The 10,070-nt window shown below is 39.4% G+C and overlaps 1 protein-coding gene across 1 annotated transcript; it reads right to left on the bottom strand.

The window, feature by feature from the left end:
• Positions 1–3,774: 3,774 nt before the first annotated feature.
• Positions 3,775–9,815, bottom strand: LOC309638170 (butyrophilin-like protein 1). The gene is made up of 6 exons (XM_082413771.1): positions 9,370–9,815; positions 8,499–8,780; positions 8,079–8,353; positions 7,441–7,467; positions 5,354–5,380; positions 3,775–4,846 (listed from the first exon to the last, which is right to left on the bottom strand). The coding sequence occupies exons 1-6, from the start codon at positions 9,794–9,796 to the stop codon at positions 4,118–4,120; spliced, it is 1,767 nt and encodes a 588-aa protein (XP_082269897.1). The 5' UTR covers positions 9,797–9,815; the 3' UTR covers positions 3,775–4,117.
• Between the last annotated feature and the right edge of the window lie 255 nt (positions 9,816–10,070).

Genomic DNA, 10,070 nt, shown 5'->3' on the forward strand with positions numbered 1-10,070 from the left:
AAATTATGGCTTTTTCCAGATACATGCCCAGGAGGATCATACGGTAGCTCTATTTTAGTTTTTTAAGGAACCTCCATGCTGTTCTCCATAGTGGCTGTACCAGTTTACATTCCCACCAACAGTGCAGAAGGGCTCCCTTTTCCTCACACCCTCTCTAGAATTTGTTTGTAGAATTTTTGATGATGGCCAATCTGACCAATGTGAGGTGATACATCATTGTAGTTTTGATTTGCATAGCTGTATGAGATTTCTAATTTCTCCGCATCCTTTCCAATACTTGTTATTTTCATTTTTGGGGGGGGGTGTAGGGAGGGCATAGGATAGACATTCTAGAGGGTATGTGTGATATTACATTGTGGTTTACATTTCCCAAATGACTAATTGTGTTGTACATTTTTTCACGTGCTTATTGATCATTTGCACATCTTCTTCAGATGAATGTCTATTCAAATCATTTGTTCATTTAAAAAATTGAATTGCTTTTCTTTTTATTGTTTAGCATTAAGAATCTTTATATATTCTTCATACTAAACTCTGATAAATAATTTGTAAATATTTTTTCCCTTTCTATGAATTGCCTCTTCACTTTTTTGATAGTGTCTTTTTCAAAAATTTATTTATTTTATTTATTTTTGTCTGTGCTGGGTCTTCGTTGCTGCACACAGGCTTTCTCTAGCTGCAGCCAGCAGGGGCTACTCTTCGTTGTGGTGTGCAGGCTTCTCATTGTGGTGGCTTATCTTGTTGCAGAGCACGGGATCTAGGCGCACGGGCTTCAGTAGTTGTAGCACGTGGGCTCAGTAGTTGTGGCGCACAGGCTTAATTGCTCCTCAGCATGTGGGATCTTCTTGGACCAGGGCTTGAACCCGTGTCCCCGGTGTTGGCAGGTGGATTCTTAACCACTGTGCCACCAGGGAAACCCCTGATAGTGTCTTTTCAGACACAAAGCTTTTAATAAAGTCAAATTTATTTATTTTTCCTCTGTTTGGTTGTGCTCTTAGTATAATATCTAAGAAGCCAGTGTCTAAGTCAAGATTTATACATATGCTTACATTTAGATCTTTAATCCATTTTGAGTTGATGTTCTATATATGATGTGAGATAGAGGGCAACTTCATTCTTTTGCCTGTGGATGTTTATTGTTTCTTCACCATTTATTGAAAAGGGTATTCTTTTCCTATCAAATGGATGAAGTGATTTTTTTGATGCTTGTGAAAAATCAATTGGCCATAAAAGTGTGAGCTTATCCTGGATTCTCAATAAATTCCATTGACTTATATGTTTATCCTTATGCCAGAACCACACTGTATTGATCACTGCAGCTTTGTAGTAAGTTTTGAAATTGAGAGATGTGAGTTTTCCAACTTTATTCTTCATCAAACCATCTTGAGATGGTTTTGGCTTTTCTGGGTCCCTTGAACTTTCATCTGAACTTTACAATCAGATTGTCTATTTCTTCAAAAAATGTGTTTGGCATTTTGACAAAGATTGCATTGAATCTGTAGGTCACTTTGGATAGTATTATCATCTTAAAAATATTGAGTTTTCCAATCCATGTACACAGAATATCTTTCCATTTATCTATATCTTTGTTAATTTCTTCCAACAATATTTTGTAATTTTCAATTTGTAATCTTGCACTTCCTTGATTATATTTATTCCTAAGTATTTTATTATTTTGATGCTGCTATAAATAAAACTTTTTCTTAATTTTATCTTTGGATTGTTCATTGCTAGTGCGTAGAAATGCAACTGAATTTTGTATGTTGATCTTAAACTTTGCAACTTTGCTGAATTTCTTTATTACCTCTAATAGTGTGTGTGAGTGGGGATGTGTGTGTGTGTGTACTGTATGTATTTTCTGTATAAGAGGCTTTTGAGTCTATAAATGATGTAGACTTCAGGAAGTTTTTTCATGTGCCAGGAGCTGCTCTGTAGTCCTTCCAGGTGCATAAGGCACAGGTAATATCTGTCACTGTAAAAGGATACTTCTGAATATATTCAGCTTAACAAGATGCATGTTCAACTTCAACTTAAGGAATTTAAAGAATTCTTATATTTAATAAATACATTATCTAGACTCTGCAGTTTTTATGAGGTCTCAATTGATGACCATAGATATTTTCCATATATTTTAAAATGTAACAATGTTTCAACGTGTGGTTGTGAGATTGTAAAACTTTAATTCTTGTTCACCTTAATGGGATGGCTTCCTAGCCTCTAGAACTGTGAGAAATAAATTTACACTGTTTACAAGCCACTGAGTCTATGGTGTTTTTTGTTATAGCAGTCTGAACAGACTAAGAGTGATTTCTTTTCTTTTTTTTTTTTTTTTGCTGTGTGGCTTGTGGGATCTTATTCCCCCAACCGGGAGTCGAACCCGGGCACCCTGCAGTGAGAGCACGGAGTCCTAACCACTGGACCACCAGGGAATTCCCCTAAGAGTGATATTTGGATCTTGAGTTTATAATGATCAAATTTAGAATATATTTTAGACTCTCATTTTCTCAAATCTTTTTTCTGTTCACACACCTCTCTCTTCAAGGTCTCTAATTACTTTTGTTTTAGGCCCTTTAAAGTTTTCCATCAAATCACTGATACTCTTCATTTTTTAAATTATTTTTTCTGTACATTTCATTTTAGATAGTTTGAATTTCTGTCTTCAAGTTCACTAACCATTTATTTCTGCAATGACTAATCTACCGTTAATCATAGCCAGTGAAATTTTCATCTCACACATTGTACTTTTCATGTCTAGAAGTTCAATTTGGGTCCTTCTTTTAAATGTATATCTCTAGTGAATTGTTTGAACATATTTTAAACTATTTGGAATATCGTTATAACGTCTGTCCATGTCTATAAATTTGAATACCTGTACCAGTTCCATGTCAATTTTAACTTATTGATTTTCTGTTCATTATATGTTGTATTTTCTTGCTTCTTTCCTTGCCTGGTAATTTTTGATTGAATGTCAGTGTGAATTTTTTATCCTGTTGAGCTTTGCTCTGGAATGAATTTATGATATTTGTAAACGATTTGGTCCATTTGAATCTTGCTTTTAAATTTGTTCATCAATATTGGATCAATATTTAGTCTAGTGCTAATTATTCCCCGTTACTAGGGAAGGACTTTTGTGGGTACTCGATACAGTGTCCACTGCATTTACAAGGTTTTCTAGTCTGGGTGGTAGGATCACACTCTCTTCTCACCCTTGTTTAAGTATTAGTTACTGTTTCCTCTAATCATTTCATTTTAACCTAATAGATAGTTTTGATTGGAGGGAGAAGAAGGGCCTTTCCTTACCTTTGCTGGTGGACATACTTAGAATTCCCCAGAATACAAAGTAGTCATTCTCCTTATTAACATCTTAAGCAAAGCAATAACATTTCTCTCTCATCATTCAATAGGATAAATACCTCAATGTGCTCTCAATTGTTTCTAGTTTTCCCAGACCTCCAACATGTTCACATCATCACATTTGTTAGAATTGGATTGTGATTGATATTTATTTTTTTCTCTCTCAAATTATCCTTGCATTTAAGATATAGTTTAGCTTGTTATCAAATTGTAGTTTAACTTTTCTCCTTCAACATTTGAAAATAGAACTCTTTTGTCATTTTTATTCAGTGTTGCTGTTGAGAAATGTGAGGAAGTGTATCTAATTTTTATTCCTTGAGCAGTGCTACTAAAGTGTGATCCTCAGACCAGTGCATATTTATAAAACGTTTCTTACTAGTTCTTTATGAAACAAATACAGAAATATAGTATTACAAAACTTTAGAGCAAATTGACAGAAAATATTAGTTATATTTTATCTAATAATGATATTACCACTTGTATGTCAGTTTTTAACTCACTTCATTATTTCCAGTAATTTATTCAGAAAAGTATGTCTGTGATATATAATATATAATGCAAGAAACATTTACAACAATAACCAAAAGAAAGAAAAAGATTCTTCTCTGCAGATTGTTTGAGAAACACTGCTTGATGTGGTTAGAAACTTTGGTCATGCAGATTCATGGAGCCTTAAGCCAAGAGGCCTCATAATCAGTGGTCCTAGGGTTTACAGAGAATGGGCTACTATCTCCATGGTTTATAGGTTCTTCTTCTAAGTCACTTAATATTGTACAGATGGGGAGAGCTCCATGGATTTAAGTTTGAAGTAAGGATAGAGTGACCCAGAGAATTTGGCCTGAGTGAAAGAGAAGATGTGGGTTCCATCAGTCATGTTATAGAAAGAAATGTCACTATCCTCATAATCCAAGAAAATCACAATCTTTCGTGGACACTTTTCTATCAGGAGAGGCTCTCCCAGGAAAATGTTTTGGGGAGAACAGGTGAGAGCCCTGTATTCACGTCCCTTCTTCTCTAAGACGCTGAACTTCCTCTGTGGTAGATGGCTGAGTAACCCACTGCTCTCCGTGGGCGTCTCATAAATGCCTAGAGTCCATTCATCAGTGTCCTCAATGTCCACCTCCCAGTAATGTCTCCCTGAAGTGAATTCTTTCTGACCAAGTTTGATAAGGTTGCAGTCTCCTTGCTTATTACATAATAATACCCGTGTTTCCTCTCTGACGTCCTCTTCTCTCTCTGGGTCAGAATTGTTCTGATGAAAGCTTTCATGATTTAGAGTCACAAGAGCTGGAAGAAAAAAAAAGGAAAGGAAAAGGCCAACGTTGTATATTTCAGAAAACTGTTTCCCCTGTAACTGTTTTGTTACAGGGGAAACCTTAACAAAACAGAGCAAATGGGTAAGGAGTAGGGATAGAATGCGTCTCCTCTGAACATGTGTGTTGGGGGAGGTGGTGCTGGGAGGCGCTGATGTGCTCCCATCTTGAGTTCTAGGCTACTTATCTTATCCTATCTATGCAGTCATATAGGTCAGTGTCTTGGCAGAATGCCAGAGTGAGCAGGGGACTTGAAGTGTTTATTGGAGAATGGTGTTCTTTCCATGTTCTCTGCAAATTAGACCTATGTTCCTCAATTAGTAACAGGCTCCAAGTGAGCTGACCTCTCTACAAAGAACAGCTGAATTGCTATTTTGAGCACTTCTTACTTAGTTTGGGGTCTCCTCAGCTGAGGGGCTATCTTAATTTCTGTTTTAGAACCAAGTGGACCCCATAGACGAGGAAGCTGTGCCAATATTTGAAAGTGGAATCACGACCAGAGTAGCTAAGCCTAGCAGCAATTTGCAGTTCAGGCTAATATTTAATGATTTTTATGTTCTTCCCTGTCTTTACCAGAACAATAGTGCCTCTGTCTTTTCAGCGAGGAGATGATGTTTGGAAAGAAAAGCGGGGTCTCAGAGGGCAGGTTGGAAGGGAGCCCAAAAGATAAATAAAGAACAACTTACCAGGTTGGAAATGTTCTTTCCTCCAGTCTGAAAAAGAGCAATACAAGTTGAAACTGGGACGGAAGCATACCCAGGGAATGAAAAGGAGGTAAGATTCTTCCTTCCCTGACTCATCACGTTCTCCTGTCAACATTCTCTTCCTCCTCTAAACCCCTCAAACTCTGGTAGTATCCAGAAACTACAGGACAAATAGTATGCTTTTTGCGCTCTGTCTCAGACTAGAAACTATCACATATTTCAGCCCGAAGCTGGGACGTATTCTCCAGTCTCAGCCAGGTTTGGAGACCCCTGGAGCAGGGTCTAATGTTCTACATGCCCCTCTACTATGCTCTCAAGACCTTTATGGACCTCCTCACTGACGATGAGAGCTATAAAGTGTATTTTTAAATTAAATTAAATTTTATTTTATTTTATTCTATTCCATTTTATTTATAGTTTTTCTAGCCTGTGATCTCCTCAGAGTAGAGTTTAAGCTTATGACTAAGGCATTTAAATGGGCCCTTATTACTTTGACCCAGATTGTAATCAGATTACTTATATTTTTCTCCAGAGACAGATTCCTCATGAGAAATAGAATTGCATCTGCTTCTGCCTGTGGCCACTTCTCTTATGACAGGACTTGTGATTTTATTTAAACATTGGGTATTCTCATAAAGTCTTGGGACAATAGGCAGATAAGGACATATCCATAGTTCTTGATTGAAGCAGCACTGTGGTCTCTCACTAAACTGCCCTCCTGTCAGAAATGTAGCACTCAGATGCATAGAATCTATGAATATATGAGTCAAGGAGGACATCTGCGATCACGTATTCCAGTCTTTTTGTCTTAGAGATAAGGACACTGAGCTCAAAAAAAGAGAAAATAACCTGACTTCTCAGCTGTAATCGGTAGAGTTGGAACTGAAAGTCAAAAGTCATTCTTAGTACTTTGCTCACTCCTTTAGAAACACGGGAACATTTTTCAGTATCTCATGAAAGAAAACTCAACAGAAACTGCTTAATCAACCTTAATCCTTGGGAGGACCTCCTCTTATCAAAGCACTTATCAGGCTGTGTGTAGTTGCCTGGTTCCTGGCTTACTTCTCCCAATGGACTTTAAGTTTCACAGGGTCAGACTATAACAGTTTGTACCACCAACATCTAGCACAAGGTCTGGCATATAAAAATTGCACAGATACATATTCAAGAAATGACCTGGTGTGCTTTTGAGGTCCAACTCTATATTACACACACACACACAAGTTATAAACTCACAGAATACATGGACAAATTTTAGAAAGTATAAATATAGCCAATTCCCCCACCACCAGATAAACATATTTTTGCAAATGATATTCAAATATTTTTAAAAGTTGTTTTTCAACTTTTTCACACATAAACCTTCTCCTTATATATTGAATTTTACTTTTTTTATTTCAAATAGGTAAAATAAGTGAAATCATAGTTAATATATATTTTTCCAAATATAAAATATAATACATTTTCTGCTCTTTTAAACTTTATTTGTAGAATAGAAATGCTGATATAATATATTCTTTATTGTTCCCAAATCACCCTTTATTCATCAAAATCACTCTGTGTTCTGTCCCTTCCTTCTTCATAGTGGATGAGCTAACAATTCTTGCTGAGTCCTACCCTAGCCTTGTGGTGGAACTGACCGGGCAGCAGTTACTTCTCCTTCATCATTAGCTCTGGAAGACAACTGATTATTTGAGCCTCCAAATACAAAATACTACAGAGTGATACCAAATAAATTTTCACAACGTTCAAGTGTGTGTGTGTGTGTGTGTGTGTGTGTGTGTGTGTTTATGACTCTGCTTATTATGCTCAGAATACCAAAGGCACTTGGCAAGACTAGGTCCATAGAGTTACGTACCAGGATATAGCAAGGCCTTCTTCCAATCTAAAACAGAATGAATAGAGGTAAGACAAGATGAGACATTAATCTGGGGCCTTGAATTTTTCTTCCTTCCCCTTATTTCTCTTCCACTAATCATCATTCAATCCTTTAGTCTTTTCCTCTAAGGATAGGGAGCTGAGAACTTGTTGGTCATCAGGACATCAATTGACATGACAGAGTCTCTTACCTTCATTGTATAATGCCTTTCGCCTTTCTGAAAGAAACAACATTCAATGAGAGACCCAGAACAGGTGTGAAAAGGGGAACAACTTCTACACAGGGCATGAGAAGAAGCAAGACTCACCAAGCTCTGCCTTGAGGTTCACTGGAAGAGGAGGAGATATAAAATCCATCAAATTGGGTTTTAGCTGCTCCTAAGTTCGGCGACTAGCTAAATGATTTCAATTTGACCTTCTCTTAAGGGTCCCATAGTTAAGTAGGTGAGGAAGATTAGCAAACATATTAGTCAAATGTAAAAGGACAGGCGCTAAGAAAAGTTACGTGGGAAGTATCATGGGGTCACACAGGAAGGAGAGCCCATGCTTCATAGGAGTTTAAGATTTCTTAGGTGTTTCTAAAGCCTATTCTTGAAGGACAAAAAGGAAGAGAAGATAAGGGAAGACATTTCCACAAAGAGAAACAGGTTGAGGCACAGTGGTGTGAAAAGGTATGGTGTGGGTTGAGCTGCAATTTGGAGGCTTCGTGACCACTTCCCACAGACCTCCTAACTTCCCAAATGATTTTCTCCTTTCCATAGGACTCCCAGCTCTGTGGAATTCTTGGTACCCTGCGTTTCCCTTGGGGTTCTTCAGCAATCTTTTATTTCCCCATCCACCCTACACAACCTGTATCTGCAGCTTTTCCATGAACCTCTGATTTGACCTGCTGCCCTGATTTACTTTTGAATCTAAGTGCCGCTTCCTTTTCTCTCTTCATCTTCTCTGTTTCATGTGATTCTTCCTGCCTTTTCTTTACTTCTCTCTCTTTGGCTTTATGTTCTCTCCAGCCAGTGTAGCTGATCCCGACGAGGAGAAGCACCAGCAAAGGCAGTGTCCCAGCCAGGGCTGTCTTCCACGGAGACGTCCTGGGGAAGAAGGGCTCTGACACAGGCATGTGGAGACACAGTGAGAGACTGACCTGGAGGAAGCCCTGCCCTCTCTCCAAGGCTCCCTTCAGCCTTCCTTCACTCACTCCTCCTTGCCCTTAATGCACCCAACTCTGCCTTGGAGTTTGTGCCTTACTGACCTGGGAGGAAGATGGCTGACACTTTCTCCTGGCCAGAGAAGGGGTTCTGGATGGAGCAGGTCACATTGTCCAGAGAGCTGTCCGTGACCACAAGCGATGCCTCCACATGGAACAGCCCATCTCCATCTTGGGTCTGAGACTCAGAGACGGATGGTAGCTTCACTCCCACCATGTCTCTCCACTGCACCCTGGGTTTTGGGAACCAGCCACCTGAGGAGCACAGAACTCGGATCCCGCGATCCTCAGGCCCCATCATGTACACGTGAGGGGCAGAGCCCAAGCCTGAGGAGAGAAGACATGTGCCTGAGGGCTGTGGTCCTTGGGGCTCAGGAGTCCCTGAGGCTGAAGGTCTAACTGCCTTTCACTAGGCTGGTGAGCAAACTGAAGCTCAGAATTCAAAACTGCTCACAGCCAAAGTTAGGCTTACCTGTGATTCAGTGTTTAAATCAACTTAATGCTTTTGCACTTTACTTGGACTGAGAGAGCTTTGGGGTCATTCCAAGAAGAAAAAAGAACAGGGACAATGAAAGTTAGAAAAAAGCAGTTTAATTCTACAAGTTGTCTCTCTCTCCTGATTGGGTCAAAAATATTTGAAGGCCTCAGTACCTATCTGAATTAATACTAGTTAATTAATTTTTATGATCCTTTGGATACCAAAATATCTTCAGAAGGATTGCCTCCTTTACTGTTTAAAAGCAGAGTATGTAGTCTTATCCTCACTGTACAGTTTAGGAAATTGACATTCTGCAAGGCAAAATATTATATCAACATATGGAAGATCACGAGAAATGCCAAGTTAGGAATCCATATGTTCTCACCCTTCCCTTTGCTCTACACCATGACACATACATTGTGTGCTAAGTTAACTTACCTATCACACGCAGCTCCACAATGGCTTCTTGGGAGATGTGACCATCCTTAAAATGACACCGATATTGGCCATCATCAGAGGCACGGATGTGTTGGATCAGCAGGGCCACAGCGCCTTTGCCAATGGAGTCGCCCACCAACTCTGTCCTGCCCCGGTACTCCAGCATTTGCTCCCCTCCTTGTTCCTGTCCGTTCTGGTACACAAGCACCGTGGAGGAGAGCTTGGCTCGGTACCACCGGATCTGCATGTGGGCTGCACTCTGCTCAGGAGACAGCTGGCAGGGCAGACTGGCATCTGCCCCTAGCAGGACCATGATGGGCTGAGCTGGTCCCTTCACGGAAAACCCAGACACTGCATGAACATTAGAGACAAATTGGGGGAATGAATGGGGGTGGGGGGCAGGATGAGATGGTAGACCCACCTGCATTCTTTATGTAGGGACCCAAACGTATTTCTCTCTTATTTGTGTTATTTTTTGACCTCAAATTAAAGAGACAATAGCAGAAAATGTCATTATTGTGACTTCATAGCTGGTTCTCTTCAAACCTGGAGTCTGAAAACTTCATCTTGAGGGGGCCCTTTTATTTTATGAAGAAAGGACTTATGTCCCAGAAAGAATAAATGGGTTGTCCAAGGTCATAACCAGATAGAGCTCAGGGATCCTGAGTCCAAATTCTTTGTGCTCAGACTTGGGTTTTCTT

This window comes from Balaenoptera physalus, assembly GCF_965194825.1.
Source record: "Balaenoptera physalus genome assembly, chromosome: 11".
Lineage (NCBI taxonomy): Eukaryota > Metazoa > Chordata > Mammalia > Artiodactyla > Balaenopteridae > Balaenoptera > Balaenoptera physalus.

Coding starts and splice junctions, on each gene's coding strand:
- LOC309638170 (XM_082413771.1), bottom strand. CDS start 9,796: ATGCAGGTGGGTCTACCATCTCATCCTGCCCCCCACCCCCATTCATTC. Junction 8,781..9,369: donor TGTGGAGCTGCGTGTGATAG/GTAAGTTAACTT, acceptor TTCTCTCCTCAG/GCTTGGGCTCTGCCCCTCAC. Junction 5,381..7,440: donor AAAGGCATTATACAATGAAG/GTAAGAGACTCT, acceptor GCTCTTTTTCAG/ACTGGAGGAAAGAACATTTC.